Here is a 19,232-nt window from a genome sequence, read left to right on the forward strand (position 1 = left end):
ACTGACCCCGCTCTGCTGTTTGCTAGTGTTGAAGGTGACCGATGGTTTTGTCACTAATGGTCACTTATAGATTATTTATTGGTTCCCACGCTGCATGTGGCCGGCGTCGGAAACTCCTTCATGTTCCCACCTTTAAGCTGGGCAGACACTGTGCGATTTTTTCAGTCGCGCGATTCAGCTCCTGCTCAAACTGTACGATTGACTTGCAGGGGTTAGAAGTTCATAGGTCACGATGCAGGGTCTGACACTATACGGCCCGATGCTCTGATGTGACCTGAGTGTTCACACTGTGCGTCCATAAAAATGAAGGTTATAACAGAAATTCTGTCGCTCGCTCTCCCTCTCTGTCTTTCACTCACACAGACTCACATCACCACCATCAACTTTGCTAAATTGCTAATGAAAAACACTGATCAGGCAGCTGGGATTGAGCAGCAGTGTAGATCCAACTATTTTCACGGTTGTCGTGAGGTGTTAATCGCTTCTCGTTACCCCACGTATACTACACGATGCACGACTGAAAAATCAGCTCAAAATGGGCCAAAAATCGCACAGTGTAAGCCCAGCATAACACCTGCTGCAGAATCAGCACAGCCTGACGCTGAAACACTCTCACACTGCTGGCTGTGGGAGAAAGTCTGATGCACTGATGTGTTTGAGATGCTTTACATGCAGGAAATAAAACAGAACGTTCAAACTCTGACTCTGAGTGAATCACAGACGTGTTTATTTTCCAGCAGTCACTTTATTTCTCTCACACAGCAGCAGGAGGAGACACGGTTGTTGGCTCAGCAGCTCTACGGCGAGTTATGGGGGGCTCAGGTCTGGTCAGCTGACGGCTCCATCTTCATCTTCCTCATGTAGTTGTCATTGAGGTTCTTCAGGTGTTTGGTTCGGTTCTCCAGACGGACCAGCCACTCCCCCCTCAGCCTGAAACACACAGGAAGGACGGTTACATTACATCATGCCAGCGCATCACATGATACCATGTAGTCAAACTCCACCCCCATCTTGCTGTTACACACACCACACGTGCTCAGCAGTGGTTCTGCAGACCTACAAAGGTCACGCAGGTTTGTGACCTTTTATAGACCACCTGCTTCAACTTTCAGTTTTTGCTCTTATGGTTCAGGCCTTAAAGCTGCCGTGTGAGGGTGAGCGTCATCATATTTAACAGCAAAGCATTCATTAACAGTATTTTAAGAGGATCTGATCGTTGTAAAAGCGATGCCTGGAGCCTCGATGGTCGGTGGCGTGCAGCAGTGCTGGGGTCAGAGCTTAATGAGCTCTGAGTCTGCAGCAGATCTGGTGTCCTGGTGACAGCTGCGGCGTTATCGCTTTCGTATCAGCACTTTTGTTTCACCAACACCCGCGAGCGTGCTCGTCTGTCTCTGTGAGGCACGATGAAGAAAGAACACCTCGTGCTGCTTTCTTCTTCTTCTGTTTCGCAGCACGTCACAGCCAAATCACTGCTTCACCTTCAGTCTCAGTACAGTGATTTCACTCACAGCAGTGTTGGCTAGTTACTCTGCAATCAAGGTGTCAGTGTTCACAGATATGATTTCACCTGAATCACCTCTGAAGGTTTCATCTAAATAAGTTCAAACAGTATTTCTGCTCAGGTTTTGTTGCTTCAGCGTCTGTTTTCATTCTCTGTGCTGCAGTTTTCATTTTTCTTGACAGAAACTAGCAGAACACTGCTCTGTGCCAAAGAAACTGAGCTGCACCGCGTCCGATTCAACTCTCTGACCGGATGTTATTGGCTGCTGATGTCACTGATGGGATGTTATTGGCTGCTGTCTGTAGGAAGAAGGCGTTTCTCCTTAAAGATGGTGGAGGTCAAATCATCACGAGCTGCCAGCCTGTCAGTCCAGACTTTTTTCTGGTCCTTCCTTTGGGACAGACCTGAGGACAGAGGGCTGTTTGAGGGGTCAGGGTGTACGTTATGTCACTGAAAGGCTTCATAACTACAGAAGCACAAACATGACAGGAAGTGACTCCAGGATAGAAAGGCAAAGAAATAACAGACGTTCGTCTGTGAGGCGTCACATGTTTGAGTGTAACCCAACCCTCGACATCAGCTGTCCTCACCGGCTCTTTGTCGCCTTCCTGTCAAGTTTTTTGGATTATTCCATTTGTCCTGATAATCTTCCTGACCTCAGTCGAGGCGGACAGGTAGGCGTCTCGCTCCTCTGCACCAGGACCGACACTTTAAGACCTTCGTCTGACACAAAAGTTTTCCTGAAGCAGCATCAGAGTGATTCAAGTCCAGCCCGGCTCACTGGTTTAGGTCAGCATTTCTCCTTTCAGCGTGCTGAGCGCTGCTGCTATGATGTGTCTTATCCACAGAAGTGCCAGAACCAGTTTCACACATTTTCACCAAAAACATGTGGGGTCATTGCTCCAGGCTCAGTACTGCACCACAATGACATCACTGAGTGTCTCACTATGATTGGCAGATGTCCTCTTCAGGTCGTCTCCTGGTGCACCTCTTATTCTGCACCGCCTGTTTGCATGTGCTTCTCTCTGAGATCACCACGAACCTCAAAGTTGTGGGTCCTGAATCACCAGCGTAACGCAGCGTGACGCAGCGTGACGCAGCGTGACGCAGCGGTGCAGGAGGCGGTCCAGAGGTGCAGCTAAATTATAATCAGCCAGGCTAAGGTCTGGGATCTGCAGCGAGGACCTGCAGGCTGAAGCTAACCTGTCAGCTGATCAGGAACGAAACGAAATGATTTAGAGAAGCTGGAGAGTCACGTTCAGCATTTTCCTCCTCCTCTGCTAAATATAATTAATATGACTGCAGCCACTTCCTGTGCTGTTGATGAGCTGCTTCTTCTACATCTGCTGCTATGACTGTGGCCATTCAGACTCCGCTACACCCTCTGCTTAGACTTAGACATAAACACTACCACAGTGTCTGTAACTCCTCCCATTTCTGCAGCTTCTGCTCCGACTGCAGTGGGTCTACTAACCACAGGGTTTGTGGTTCAGTCCCTGGATCCTCGAGCTGCATGTTGAAGTGTCCTTGGGCAAACACTCCACCCTCAGGTGCCTCCATCGGAGCGTGAAGGTTTGGATAAAAGTTCTTCGGCACTGAAAAAACCCTTCCATGAACGGGGGCGTGTCTCGCTCTGCTCTCCTGTGTTAGTCCAGCACGTCCACGCCTGCGATGACTTCTGTGTGTTTTACTGTTACTCCGCTACAACCTCTCCTGCTGCTAACGCTTCGACTCCTCAGCTTCTACCTGAACTCTGAATTTAGTTTTACTTGTTTGGTGTTTGAGCTGCAGGCGAGGGGTGGAGGAGCCGCCTTATATCTGAGCTCCTGAAGCCATGGAGGAGGTGTGATGATGTCACTGGTTCATGGTTGACCGTTCGCTGTGTTAGGCCCAGCTCATCTCCATCACTGTGTTTTCTTTCAGTTTTCATGAATGAATGTTTTTTTAAATGCAGATGTTTTAAAAATAAATGAATCCATTAAACGAGTGTGGAGGAATACTATAACTTGATTTAATTATAGATAAGTTTAACTCTTGTAATCATGCATTCATATGTATTTTTTATGCTCCATGGTGTCCAAGTGAAGAGCTGTGGAGCTAACACTTATATCAGGACACTCTGGCCTCACACTGTGGACACATAAGCAGAGAAAAGCCTCCACAGATCCTCACTGATGGACTCGCTGCAGCTCATTGAGAAAAGCAGAAACTGAGCGTGCTGAGCTTCACGTCGACGTCCTTTCATGAAATAAAATTAGTTTTGGCTTCAGCGACACAGACGCACAGACCGAAGCATCCGTTAGATGATTATTAATATCAGGATATCTTCTAAATTCAGCTGCTGTGTCTGTGCTCGCGGCCGGCCTCCATCACTCATCGCTCCCAGATTATCACCTCGGCGCTCCGCAGCACATTTTTCCAGCCCCTGCTCGGGTCACACATAACGTACACAATTAGCGGGGACTAGAGTCGGGGTTAGAGGCAGCGGGGAGCCAGATAGCTGTGGAGGCGGGGGGTGCATGGTAATAGATAGCCGAAGGATTAGGAGATACATGGTAGTGATAGGTGGGGGATTAGGGTACAGGGTAATGGATAGCAGAGGGATTAGGTGAGATGAACTGAGGTCAAGGGGGGAGGAAGATGAGTGAGAGGGGTTAAGGCGGATAGGGCTAATAGCTGATGTAACATCAGGAGGTCAAGTTTAATAAGAGGATATAAGGTAAATCAAAAGGGCAGCAGGACCGGGGCAGGAGGCTCCTCCATCAGTGTCAGCACTGACCTGTTCTTACCTGCTCGCTGAGTCTGAGTCACCGTACTCACTCTTACCTCCTTCCACCAGGTGTGTTGTGTTAGTCGCTTCCTGTTTTGAACCTGCTCCCAGTTTGTGTCACAGCTGTGTGCTGATTCTTGTTTGATGGAGGATTTTGGTTTCGGGCCCCTCACCGTCTCACCTCACTTTTTTGTCTTGATTAAACAACTGACTGATCAGGAGGAGACCCAGGACAGCCTGGAGACAGCTTGTCTCTCTCTCTCGGTTGGTTTGGAGACTCCAGCCCGCCATCGTCCTGTTTCCTTTGCTTCCTTCAGAGCCCGGTGAGGCGAGGTCATGTTTCCGCTCATTAGTGCTCATCGTCTCTGACACCTTTAGCAGCCAGATGGTGTTAGAGGCTCGTGTGTTTGTGTCGGTATGTCCTGCAGCTCGCTGAGAGACGAGGCCGTTTGTAATGAGAGGATCTGTTTTTAGATGCGTCTATTTGCCACAAGGTCACATGGCTTCACCGAATGAAACCGCATTCATGCTCAGTTTGGTAACGGACGTCTGGCTCAAAGACTTCGACAGATGAAAGAAAGCGTTTGTAATTTAAGCCTCCACGAGTGAAAAGCTGTAGAGAGACGCAGCGTGTGAATTACAAACAGCACGTTTACCAAGAGTCACTGAGCAGGGTGTGTCTGAGGACAGCAGAGCAGAGGGAGCTCCAGCTGTCCATAAAACCCAGTTACACCAGAGAACAAAGGACAGACTGAGTGCTGACAGGTAACCAGACCACAGAATAATCAGCGAATCACACAGAGACAAATAAAATGCAAGAATTTAAAGCTGAGAGTGGAACGAACCATCCTGAAAGGCTTCCAGAAGTCTGTGAACACGAAACCAGTTAGACTGAAGTTCAGTGACATTACAAATGAAGGACTGGACGCCACATCCTGTGAAACAGAAGAGTCCAAAAACCTTTCCACCAAAATAACAGTAACTGAAAACCCGTGAGGACGCCACACCGTGTGCTCAGGTGGAAGCGAACAAGCAGCTGAGTCTCAGCTTTTCTCTGCAGTAAAACACGTACAGCGAGCGCTCGCTGGTCCCTCACAACGTTTCATCCATCAACTCAAACTCAAGCTGATGAAAGCCTGTCCATCATACTGTGACATGACTGTGCATTCAGTGCATAAACATCACCATAAATAATTAATGAATTATTTATGGATTCATTTCCCTTCGGTCTGGAGTTATTTCCATCAGCTGCTCAGCTTAAATCTGACCTGCAGTTGTGTCTTTGGCGAGGAAAAACAAACTGCCCCTCACTGTCTCACCTCACTTTGCCTCCTTTGTCGTCTTGATTAAATAACTGACTGATCAGGAGGAGACCTGGGCAGACCCAGGACAGCCCGGAGACAGTTGGTCTCTCGGTTTAGCACGCTCAGATGTACTTTAGAGGGAACGCTGGCAACCATCACTGAGTGATATCCGTTATCGCTGACTGCGTTTAGCCAACTAACACAAAGAAAGTCTGGATATGTTAAACCTTTCTGCCAGCCTCGTGACAGAAAAGAAGCTGTACGCAAAGATGGAGGCAGGTGTGACCTTCAAATGCAACACGTACAAAACTAAAAGTAAACTGAACTAACAAGAAGATGACTAAACTTGGGTAAGACACAGTTAACCAGAGCCTCACATCATGAAGTTTGTTATGCGGTGACCGCTGGGCCGAAGGACGTCACTCACTTTTTGAGGGCGCTCTGGCTCATCCTCTGCTCCTCGGTCTCGGCTTGTTGAGTCTGAGTCTCGATCCTCCTCTCCCAGAACGTCTTAATGAGCTCTCTGTCATGGACCAGAGCCAGGTTCATCTGTAACAGCACCACAGGAGCACACACGCTGTCAACAGTCTGACCTCTGACCTCCACAGAAACACATCGCTGCACATAGATGACATCAGTCTGAGTAAAATGTTCATGAGTGAACATCAGAATCTGTCTGTGTCCGATGGCAGCATCACTCGAGTGACCCACATTGACCTTTAACCCCTTCTTCCACTCGGTCCATGATGTCAGCACTCTGCAGTCTTCTTTGGTGTGTTTGGGTTCATTATTCTGCTGCAGTGTGAGTCCTTCAAACCCACAGTGTGGAGCACGTCTCTGAAGAGTGAGCTCCTGCTTCTCCTCAATCAGGGTGGAGCTTTTAATCTCACCGTGTTTCAATCTGCTCCTCACATACAAGGTCTTAAATAATCAGGCCCCATCTTATCTTAATGACCTTGTAGTACCATATCACCCTATTAGAGCACTTCGCTCTCACACTGCAGGCCTACTTGTTGTCCCTAGAGTATTTAAAAGTAGAATGGGAGGCAGAGCCTTCAGTTTTCAGGCCCCTCTTTTGTGGAACCAGCTTCCAGTTTGGATTCAGGAGACAGACACTATCTCTACTTTCAAGATTAGGCTTCAAACTTTCCTTTTTGCTAAAGCATATAGTTAGGGCTGGACCCGGTGACCCTGAATCCTCCCTTAGTTATGCTGCAATAGACGTAGGCTGCCGGGGATTCCCATGATGCATTGAGTTTTTCCTTTCCAGTCACCTTTCTCACTCACTATGTGTTAATAGACCTCTCTGCATTGAATCATATCTGTTATTAATCTCTGTCTCTCTTCCACAGCATGTCTTTATCCTGTCTTCCTTCTTTCACCCCAACCAATCACAGCAGATGGCCCCGCCCCTCCTTGAGCCTGGTTCTGCCGGAGGTTTCTTCCTGTTAAAAGGGAGTTTTTCCTTCCCACTGTCGCCAAAGTGCTTGCTCATAGGGGGTCATATGATTGTTGGGTTTTCTCTGTATGTGTTATTGTGCGATCTACTGTACAATATAAAGCGCCTTGAGGCGACTTTTGTTGTGATTTGGCGCTATATAAATAAAATTGAATTGAATTGAATTGAATCTGGGTTTCACCCACAGTGTGTATGTAAGGTGGGCATAACATCCATCTGTTAATGAAGCCTGTAGCTGAGCAGTATCACATCCATCCTGTCCCAGCTGTCATAGGGCAAGAGGTGGTGTACACCTGAACAGGTGCCACTAAATGTGCACATTAGTCAGCATAAAGCAGAGGATCTGCAGCCTTGAGTATGCTAACATCATGCATCCTTTTCTGGCTGCTCTAATGGAGTAGTTTCGAATTTTTTAGATAAATAAAACGACGTCAAAACCAGACAAACTATTTTTTTAAAATCACATTATGTTAAAATCTGGTAAAGCAAACAACCACATTTGTTATTATTGTTAGATAAGATAAGGTAACCTTTACTAGTCCCACGCGTGGGAAATTTATTAATTTGTTGTGTTGTAGAAACAGCAAGCTGCACTTTATTTAAACTAAAACAACCATTTCATCATCAATTATATTAAATTATAGACCAAAAATCAGAAATATCAATAAGTTTTGGTTCTATAAATTCTCAGTACTGTGAAGTTGCTGCCTGTTTCCTCTAATCGAGCAGCAAACAAGTTTTAATCTATCGAGACGCTGAAACTTTTAAAACTGTATTTCCTCCCTTACCACAAACAGAAGCTAAACAGGACTAAAAACTAAAGACAAACTCTTTCCTGGACTGAAGGTTACAAATTCAAACCTTAAAAATTCAAAAGTTTTATAAACTTATGAAGCATTTTTACTGAAAGTTTAAAGCTGAGAAGAACTGAAGCAAAGGGAACAAACCTTCGATCGGAGCTCACGGTGCTTCAGACAAACACTGTCTCTCCCCCCCACACACGAGCCGTCCGTCACACCCTTTATGTAATAACAACCCCCCCCCCCCCCAACACACACACACACACACACACACACACACACACACACACACCATCTAATTTGATTTTTGTAAATCCTTTACGATGCTGACAAAACATCAGTGTGTGTGTGTGTGTGTGTGTGTATTGGTGTTTATCTGTGTGTGTGTGTGTGTGTGTGTGTGTGAGACAGTTGGGTGTTAACACATGTTTGACATTTCAGCCCTCTCGGGGCGTGATGCGATGCTGCTGCGGGGTGTTAAACACACACACACGCACACACGTGTCTGTATTCGTATCATTGTGAGGCCTTACACTGACATAATGCATTCCTGGGTCCTTGCATCACATTTGGGTTTTTCCAAAATCATTTGTTTGAAGGCTGAAGGGCAAATGGGGGAATACTGTGATGGACTGAACCTGTGTGATATAGTTCAGCAGTAGAATAAACAAAGTATTCGTTATGATGATTACACGCTGCTCGTTTGTAATGTCTAACTGTTTGATGAGTTAATTCCTGGACTGGGCAGGCTTAATTATCTCTAGCTACACCTTTACATTTTCAGTGTGTTTGCAGCAATGTCAACATGCATGAGAGCCCACTTATGTTGGTATTAACACCAATCAGCAGCCCAGGGTTAGCGTAGCTAAATGGGTCCATGGTAAAAACGTGGTGCTTTTACAATGAACAGCTGGTCATCCATGTAGCCTCTCACGCCCCACGCTGTTAGTAACACCCAAATAAAATCCCAGTTTCACTCAGTGAAGCTGAAGCTCTGCCTGTCAGTACAGTGACCTCACAGCAGCCGCATTATTGGTCATGTGATGTCATTAAAAATGCTCCCAAAGGCTCCAACAGCACAAACACAGGCTGTAAACGTCTGTGAGGACTGACTCACTGCTGCCCCTGCTGGATGCTGGAGGAACTGCAGGTTTCAGCACTATCAGAGACTGAAAAAGTAAGAATAAAAGTGCTGTAAACAAAATGAAGGAACTCAAGTGTGGAGGACCTGTATGTACCTCGCTCCATCACCTCAGATTGACTTTGCTCAGAAAGCCTGAGAGTCACATGACTCTGGCCAACAGAATGGGAATGGCCCAGTTTTAGAGCCTTTATTGTAAAATTGACTCATTTTGCTCTGTTGCCCAGCAATAACACATTGTGATGTGACATTGAGTTGGAGTGACAGGTGAAAGAGTCGAGTCCAAAGTAAATCCTGGAAGGAGGCAAAGCTTGTTAAACTTCACCCAAACCACAAAACAAGCTGGAGACAGCACACGGCCTGCAGACCTGTCATCACCTGTCCGCACTGAACCACACTGAGGTTTTCATCCATTTCAGGACATTTACTGTGAGCTGACTGCAGCCGAGCTCAGGTTTAGGGTGGGGCAGGAGTTAATGAGGGAGCAGATGTAGTTACACTTTTCTGGGTGCAGCGGATGGATGTGAGTGGATGTAACGTCCTCTGGGTGGATGGAAACATGACAGAGTGTGTGCTGAAACAGTAACTCACTCAGTGCAAGAAAACTGAGCCTGGAAGTGATCTGTGTTTATAATGATGTCATGCACAATTTACAACTGTGTGTGTGTGTGTGTGTGTGTGTGTGTGTGTGTGTGTGTGGCAGACATATATATCCCCTGAAGGAATGCTGTGTGTGTACAAGCAGAAAGTGATCTGCTTTTACAATGATGCCATGAACTTCCCAACACATGCACCCACGGGGGTACAGCGTGCAGGCTTGCTGTAGTGAAGCTTTCAGTGCCTAATGCGCACTGAATGCCTGGCTGATGCTTCACAGTGTGAAACAGCGCTGTGAGGTTTCATTTGGGTTCAGTGTAAGCCAATAGCTAACATCTGAGCAGGCCGTCGGTGGACCAGCCTTCTCCCTGTGGTCTGCAGCTATCCTCAGCTGGGCAAAGATCTGCAGGTGAGGAACAGGTGTGCCAGCACCAGCCCTGGGCAGCTACACCCACTTCCGGGTGGAGGTGAGCACAGTTACCCACATTCATGCTCACTCATACTGACCGACCGACTGACCGTCTGACAGACGTTGCAGGGATATAAACAGTGGTTTATCATTCCCACATGCCGGCATCTCACTGTCACGGACCCAGCTCTGGGGACTCGGGGTCCATGAGAAGTGTGGACTATTATCGCTATTATTATTATTATTATTGTTATTATTATTATTATTATTATTATTATTATTGTTATTATTTGGTGGGTGCTCTGTTCCGCTGTCTGGGGTTTTGTTCCATGTGTCTATGTATGTGTGTGTGTGTGTGTGTGTGTGTGTGTGTGGTTGTGGCTGTGGCCAGGAGGCCGGGTTACAGGCACCGTCAGGCCTGTGGATGACTGGCCACACCCAAGGAGGATGCCCCACACCTGCAGCAGATCAGTGTCACAGCGGAGGGAGCTACTTAATGATGTGGTGAAGCCTCCACCGGCGCGGGGTCATTGCGTGAGACTCCACGTTAGTCTTCCAGTTTAGGTTTAGTCTTTGAGTGCATGCCTGCAACAGTTGAGTGTCCTGACTGCTGCTTCTATTGTTTCCTGCAGGAAGAGCGTGGAAAGCCAGAGAGCAGCGAGCACAGGGAGTGCAGACACACGGGAGCAGAGAGCACAAGACACGGACTTATTGGGAAGGAAGACACGACACGGGAGTCAGGGGAGAGCACGGGGATTTATTGTTGTTTTTTCCATTCACAGTAAATAAACGCACTGCTGATATTCTGAGCTCCGCGCCTGGGTCCTCCTTCCTCACTTCCCCCACGGTTGGCCATCGTCAACTGTGACACTCTCGCCCTCAGCTGTGCCCGACCGTCCCTGCAGCAGCTGATCTGAAGTCAAATAATCAGAATAATTGAAGGAAATGTTTCCACTGAAGTTCTCCTGGGAGGATGAAAACACTAAGACGTGCTCCGTTAAACCTCATCAGCTGCTTCTATTTATATTTCAGTGATTTTAGTAAGAGTGGCACGGAGGTGCAGTGGGTGGCTCTGTTGCCTCACAGCAGCACGGTTCCGGGTTTGAATCTGGAGTTCTCTCTGAGTGCTCCAGCCTCCTCCATCAGTCCAAACATGTGGGTCAGGCTAACTGGTTGTACGCTGGCTATAAGTATGGGTGTGGATGGCTGCATCAGCGCTGTGAGGACCTGTCCAGGTGTACCCCGCCTCACAGGTGGGATAGGCTCCAGCCCTCCTGTGAGGAAAACAGACTTAAGTGTGGTCTCTCAAAGGATCTATCCATAAACCTGAGCAGCTGTGATCAGCCTGCTGTGGACGCCAGCTGGAACTACACTGAATGAAAAAAATAAACGTATATAAAGATTTGATCTGTTCTGTTTAGAGTGACTTTTACTGAACAAGCAAAATGTTTGTGTGCTCTAAAATCTGAATCGTTTAAAAGTATTCAGAGTTAAGCTTTGTTAGGTACGCCTGTGACTCTCAGACCTACTTTAATTCTTCAAGGCTCAGATTCAACACGATGCTGGAATCAAAGATTTTGATCCACACTGACATGACATCATCATGACATCATCACTACCAGACTGAGAGCTGTGAGGCTGCCTGATTGCAGTGAACTCATCGTCCTGAGCTTAGGTGTCCTGCTGAGTTCACTGAGGTCATAAAGGATGGGCGTGGTCAGCAGGAGCACACTCTGAATATCTCCCTGCACCATCACAGCAGCAGCCTGCGCTCCGACACAGGCAGGATGGATCCACGCTTTAAACTCGTCAGACCAGACGTGTCTCCAGCTGCTGCTGTCCAGGTTTGAGAGTCTGTGTGATCCATGGTCTCAGTTTCTTACTGACAGCAGTGACACTGGTGTGGTCTCTCTGTGTGCTTCAAGGTTCACAGAAGCTCTTCTGCGTTGGTCTCCTTCCTATCAGCTTAGAGCACTCTGTCTATTCACCTCTGACCTCAACAAGGTATTTTCTCTGTTTCAGAGCTTCTCTGCTAACTCAGAGACCAGCGTGAAAGCTCAGGTCAGCAGTTTCTGAGCCTCTCAGTCCAGCCTTTCTCCCCCTCGCTCGGTTTGATGTTCACCAGGTCATTTTCATCGTGTTTACACACCTGAATGTACAAATCACTCCTGACTGGCACACAGGTGAGACAGATTCACAGCAGCAGGCCGTTGGGTTTATGTTACAGACACGTGATCACCTGCAGACTGAGTCACAGCACAGATCCAGGCACAGGTAACTCTTTTTTTCTTTTAACCCTTTGCAAACTGCACCTGGCCCGTCCACAGGGGGGCGGAGTTTACCAGCTGCTGTCCTGCTCTTCTTTCCACGTCCCACCGTAGTCAGTAACGATGTGTTTTTTCCTCTTTGTGAGTAAATACAGTAAACCCTGACAGTCAGAATCAGCTTCACTGGTCAAGTATGTGAACACATACAACAGACACAACAACACGTACAGCATATTTACAAGTGCACAGTGAGAAGATGGGACACATAAAGGATGAATAAGCATTATTATGTACAGTAGATGAGAATAAGCAGCTGGCTTTGGCTCAGCAGCAGGCCGTGCTGGATGTTTAGATCCTACACAAACACCCTGAACAGCACTAACAACAAACCTCAGCAGCTTTCGTCTTTCGAAATCACAGCGGTTTAAATGTAAAACTCGGTTCCTTTGGATATGTGATGAAGGTGGAGTGTTGTTTTTCCTCTTGTTACTGTGGAAATTCACCTACCTCGGTAGCGTGATTTCCCATGACGGCGATGCGGAGGTGGATGTTAAATGCCACATTGGAAAGGCGCCTGCAGTATTTCGGAGGATGAACAAGATCTGGTCCTCCCCGACCATCTCCCTCAAGATCAAACTCCGCTTGCTTAATTCAATCGTGATCCCAACCGCCATCTATGCCAGCGAGACTTGGAAGGTGTCGGCCTGCATCAACACCAAGCTCGACGTCTTTCAGCAGCGATGTCTTTGCCGGATTCTGAGGATCCGCTACACCGACCACATCACCAACGAGGAGGTACTGCGAAGGAGTGGCACAGTCAAACTTCACAACATCGTTGCACGCAAAAGACTCCGACTGGCCGGTGTTATGGGTTCGAAATTGAGGATGAGAGTAAAACAATGATAGTCCAGAGGAGGTCGTTCAAACAATTGATTTTAATGCACGCAGCGTGGAGAGGTGTAAACTGCAAAACAGTTGTACATCTCTACCCAAAATACACTCTAGATTGCTTTTATAACATCAGGGTATTGTAACGCCCCTTCTTGCGTTTACAAGCACATAATTTGCATATACAGAACATTCATGTATTTTAAGAATTAAATGCAACATAGAGGTTCCTCCTTGTGGCATACTCTTCCGAATATGGTGATGACCTAAGGCTTTTGAGGTCACCCTGGACTGGACATCCTTCCGTCACCTGTAACTAAGCAAACTCAAATACCACAAGAAGCTGAATACATTCAGGCCTTTGCTCAGCTACTATTTTACTGTAACAATATACTCAGCATATGAGTTATGATACATATATATTTAACTCAATCATTTTAAAGTAGTTATAACTGCACCTGTAATAAACATGTTAATATTTGATTATGATAACCCCTATAATATAAATTATAACATAATGCCAGCAGCTTCAATAAACGCTTTGATGAAATGATAATTAATGCAATGATAAGATGATGGTTATGTAAAATAATCCCTGTAATTCCACAATTCCCTCTCTTGACGTCTTCCAAAGACGTCACTACACTATTCCCAGGTCCACTACCTTCGCTCTGACCCTCTCTCTGCTACACCTTACTAACTTACTGTGTTCATCTAAGGTTCCTGTCATTATTCAAAGTTGGTTCACAATATCATATCAGGCAAAATGATAAACCCTACTGCCACGTCTGCTTTATTAAGCTCTTCAGTTAGACTCTGTACCGGTTTGCCAATCTGTGTGTACATGTCTCTACACTTTTAATGTCTAAATGCACATCTGGATGTATGTGCACTTGTATGTCTATCTGCATCTATGAGTCAGTGGTTTTTCAGAAAAAAGGCGTTAAAGTGAAAAATGTTTCCTGTCTATTAACTCCTGATACTGGAGGGACTTTCCTGTTTGCCCAACCTCTTAGGTTTGACCTTTTACACTTTTACTAAAGAAATTTTAACAGAGCCCAAAGAGATTTTTATTTTGCTCCTGTGCTTGACAGGTTAAGCGAAGTTGTTTTTTGTTTTGTTTTGAAATTTTTCCCTTCTGTGTGTGTGTGTGTGTACATAAGTAAGGATATGATAATCAACGTAAGATCCCTGGTTTGCAAATGATTTTCTGCCCCCGCTGCAGGGCAACATCATGTGGTGGTGAGTCTATGTTGGCTAGTTTAGTACAGATATGTAACAGTTGCTTGATTGCATGGCCCACTCAGAGTTGCAGAGTTTTAATGTATGTGGAGAGTGTTTTCACAGTTTAAACATAGGTTACTCACATTTCTAGCCTGATTGTTTCCCAATAAAAGTGAAATCAAACATTACATTTGATTTTACTTATGTATTATCCTGTTCTGGGCTCTATCCATTATATTAACTTTATTTAATCTCAATACTCTTTATGTGTGTGAGCAACGCTTTTAGTCTTATTAAACACAACCCAAGTAAAATGCACACCATCCCCATGTCAGCCTAAATCTCAGGTAAAAAGCACACTTCAAAGTTTTCTATCTGGATTTACGCCTCTTTTGGCTTCAAGCATATACATAACATGCAAAAGTTACTGTTAATGCCCATTAGACAAGTTTCCATTATCTACAACATTTTGTTTCACCCGGTTCACCCTCACACATTTCCTGTTTACTTATTGCATATTTATCTTTAACACCTTCTACCTCAGTAGTTGCTAAGCAGAAACAAAGCAACCTGTGGTCCACCTTTACCCTGTAAAATAAACCCCTGTCATGTTTGTGTCTGTAAGCATGTTTTGCATTCATTCATTACACTCCACGCCATTCCTGCAAATTAGGAGCTGTAAAGTTGAAAGCTGCATCAAGTCCAGGCCTTTGGCCTGGCCTATATTTAAATCATGTGTGTTTGTAAGCGTGCATGCAATTCACCTGCTATGTTCTCATCTTCCCTCAACATGTATCACCTGGACACTCTCACCAGTGAAGCTTAAAACCCTTTTGGACGGAACATCAACTCTAAACAAGCACAGTTACGCATTGTGTATAAAATGAACTCAACCTGTAAATAGAGATGTCACTGTCATGACAAACATATTCAATACTATTAAAATAATACTGTACAACATGTTATTAATGGAGTCATCATAAGGCAGATTATATGATAGCAATAAAAGAATCTCTAAATCCCAACAGGTTCTGCTTTTAAATCTTCCCTGACTTTCCCTTCAAGTTCTGCTTTCTTAGTACAATCATGAGGTTCTCCTAATCCCATTAAATCTGCCATATTGATTCCTTCATGTGTAAATGTCAGATTTGGAGCTTTTTATTGAATCATCTTCCGGGGGTGAGAGACCTCTGCACAGCTCAGACGCCAGTTGCAAGAGCTCTCTGACATTAGAATCATCAGCTGTGACTTATATGGTGTTATTTCGGTACTTTACACGTCACACAGTTTTGAACGTTGTTTATATGGAGAGTTCCCCTTTTTGTGTCTATATCTATTAATATGCCTTGTGCACTAAAACTTCCTGTTTTTCAGTCTGGCTGAGCACTTGTTTGTGAGTAAAAGGTGGCCTTGCTCTACAAGCCAGCCTTCATTATTAAAGTACATAAAACAGGAATAAAATAAATGTTTTAATGTGTATCTGATAGCGCCACATCACAACAAAAATTGCCTCAAGGCGCTTCATAAATACAGAGAAAAACCCAACAATCTTGTGACCCCTTATTGAGCAAGCACTTTGGCAACAGTGGGAAGGAAAAACTCCCTTTTAACAGGAATAAACCTCCGACAGAACCAGGCTCAGGTACGGGCAGCCATCTGCTGCGACCGCTTGGCGTCAGCTAACAGAGATTTTTTTTTTTTTTTTTTTTAACAGAGAGACCTAATATTTAATAATCCACATTTCACTATTTTACTCTTCAGTTCACATTTGGATTCTGTATTGTTCTTTATTTGTTATTATTTATGTTTAGATTGTTTATTGCTAGTCTTGGTTTGTTGTTGTCTGTTTGGGAGCTGACATAGTCTCTATGGATAAGCGTCTTTTGGTGGGGTAGCATCAGGAGAGAAGCTCCAGAGAGGCATTTTCCATGTTAAACACTAAAATATAACAAAAAGATCATGCTAAACAAACAAAACCTTTCGATTGGCCAACCCTATCTGTCTCCTCAACGTGTTGTATATTTTCAATGTTTCCTTATTATTTTGTCATCAAATAAATCAAACAAATAAGTTAAGCTGAGTGACAGCACCTTGCGTTTACGCCGGGCTGTGAGCTGCCCTGAATCTACTTGCTACACCCCCCTTTCACCCAATCTAATTTTTCAATCTTAATCTAAACTATTCCTGACCTTCCCCTTCTTTCATCTGATCATCTCAAGCACGTCCTGTACCAAATTTGCTTCCTCTTTTCAAGCCCACATTTAATTACAAGCTCTACCACATTTGCCCTATGTGGCTGTCTCGACGTTTCCTATCAATTTACAAAGATACCAGAGTTATTCTCAGAACTCAGAGCTGAGGTTCCCCTTTCCTAAGTCTGTATGTTCTAGAAGAGAGCAAGCTGCTAGTCGGTAAACAACTTTATCATCACATAAGTTATTAGGTAAAAGTCACGTAGACATTTGCTTAGTAACCCTAAAAGAGCACATTTCATGTAGCTAATCACATATATACAATTTTCCTTTGACATATCTGTATGTGCACGCCTAAATTATAACCTCTTATTCTAGAAATCAAAAATAACCTGAAAATAACACTTTCTGCCTCAGTTTTACCATACCTAAATTATCAAAAAACCCAAACATCATCAAGTAATCCTAAAACCCATTTCAAATTAAACCTTAAATCCTGTAACTCCCCCCTTTTTGTAACACATCTCATGTGTTACAAACTCAAAATCCTTCACTCAGGTTATGGCATTAAAAGAAAAGGTTAGTCATATCATATTAGGTCTACATGCTCCGGACCTTCAAACCTGTTTTTAAGGAATGAAATCAAATTAATCATCATGTCAAATCTTTTCTTGGCTCCATCCACAGCCTGCATCCTTGGAACGTCCTAGAAACAAAAACCTGTGTGTTAACCAGAACTTCACATTTCATACTCAATTTCCCCAGAATTAAGTCTTCCACTCCTCCTGTTTGTCAACCTTTTATTTATTTCCCCTCTTGGTCCGATCACTCGCATTCACTCACATGCATTCACACATGATATTTTTGCTGATACTGCAGCCTTCTGCGCACGTCATCATATGCTCCACATCAGCAAAATGAGCTCAATCATTTGTTTTATCTCGTTTTCCTTTTTAGGAAAATAGTTCTCTATACTTTTTACTGGATTGACTCGCTGCAATCCTTACTTGGTAATTTGTCCGCGCCGTCAGTTCACTCTCTTCCAGGCCTGCTTAGAGCAAAAATGAGAAAAAAGAGAGCTGATTGTTAGCTCATCAAAGTACAAAACAAAATCACCTGACAGGTTTTTTCTAAGTGCACTGTTATAGAAACTATGGGCCCTTTTAGACATGTCCATGTTTATCAAAACTCCCTCTATTAAAAATAAAACAACAACCTCAAAAATCTTCAACAATCTGAAATTTCACCCGTTCAACACACTGAAAACCTCGCCAAAAGCTGCACCGTTTCGTACACAACAATATCCCCCTTTAAGCACTTTACCATACTCAGATTCAGCCTAAGATATAAACACGTTATAACAATGTGTCAACACTAATTTATAAACCTCTTAATCAAATTTGCACCTCTGAACAGTCAACTTCTCCTTTAAGGCCTCAATCACACACACAGCAAGCTCCTCTGTCCGCACTCACATGAGCTCCCGAACTAATTTGCATACTGAGTCACATCTCAACAACTTAACTTGGCAAAATAAATACATGTTTAAACTTTATCACATTATTCGATTATTTTCATTTTCTTTCTATACTAATCACTTGTTTTGATCAATCAGTGCAAGAGCACTCCTAAGTCACCCTTTTAAACTACTTTAATCACTTTATTAAACATTCACACCATTCTATCACTCATACAAGTAGCAAGCTGATCTTCATTGCGTATGTTTGTGTGTGTTATTTTTGCATATATGGCTTCACAGTCTCACAGACACTTTCCCATTCTCCAGTTAAAGAGTCAGTTTTCTCCTTCCCCGAATTACTAACCCAAACTTTAATTTCCCACCTTAAATAACAGCCCTCCTGGTCTTCCGCCAGCAGTTAGGGCTTGCTTTCAGGTTCCTGGACACATCATGCTGTGAACAATTCAACCAGAAACTTGCCTTAACATATCCATTCATGTTAACCTGTAATTTCTTCCGACTGCTGCTTCTGGAGAATTGGTCCAGGTCTGCTTGCCCCTAAAAATAACAAAACTAAGACATTTTCATTATTATCACAAATGCTTAAATGACCCATTTCTCTATCTCTGGTCAGAAATACCAATTATGCCATGCATGTAAGCGTGTTCTTCCTTGCGTTTTATGTTAATTGAATGTAAGCTGCTTCTTCATTGAATTAATTCATTGAGTTCTTTGTTGCATTTCTATATATTCATGTTAATGTACTCTACGTGTAAGCTGTTTCTTCATTTCCTCTTAAATTATAATCAGTTTTACTTCATGCATTTTTCACTGAGCTTTAGATTCAAACTATCTCACTTCTGATTCGTTTCAAAAATAATCTCACATGTAACAATTTGTATATGTGTGTTTTCTATTCATTAATATAATTGTCAGTTATTTTGATTATCTTTACCTTTTGTATTGTTTACCTCTTTGTTGTGATGTGGTGGACATCCCTAAACTATCACGAGTTCAGGGTTCAATTTCAATCCAATCATCTCCTATCTTCTCGCAGTCAAACTCGTCCAGCTTCATCTCTCACTGGTCCTTTTCATTCACAGTGTCCTGTTTGGGCTTCAGAGCCCCAGCAAACACAGTGTGTTTCTTCTCTGTTTTGATCTTTCAGTATTTCCTCTTCCTTCAGTCTTATTTTCATTTGCTGTGTTTTCTTCTCCATTC

General features: G+C 44.2%; 1 protein-coding gene across 1 annotated transcript; it reads right to left on the bottom strand.

The window, feature by feature from the left end:
• Positions 1–704: 704 nt before the first annotated feature.
• Positions 705–8,040, bottom strand: fam240a (family with sequence similarity 240 member A). Its single transcript, XM_019346529.1, has 3 exons — positions 7,982–8,040; positions 6,003–6,124; positions 705–930 (listed from the first exon to the last, which is right to left on the bottom strand). Exons 2-3 carry the CDS (start codon positions 6,122–6,124, stop codon positions 819–821), a joined length of 234 nt encoding a protein of 77 aa, XP_019202074.1. The 5' UTR covers positions 7,982–8,040; the 3' UTR covers positions 705–818.
• Positions 8,041–19,232: the final 11,192 nt, after the last annotated feature.

Source organism: Oreochromis niloticus, linkage group LG12 (assembly GCF_001858045.2).
Source record: "Oreochromis niloticus isolate F11D_XX linkage group LG12, O_niloticus_UMD_NMBU, whole genome shotgun sequence".
Lineage (NCBI taxonomy): Eukaryota > Metazoa > Chordata > Actinopteri > Cichliformes > Cichlidae > Oreochromis > Oreochromis niloticus.

Coding starts and splice junctions, on each gene's coding strand:
- fam240a (XM_019346529.1), bottom strand. CDS start 6,124: ATGAACCTGGCTCTGGTCCATGACAGAGAGCTCATTAAGACGTTCTGG. Junction 931..6,002: donor AGCCAGAGCGCCCTCAAAAA/GTGAGTGACGTC, acceptor TGTGTGTTTCAG/GCTGAGGGGGGAGTGGCTGG.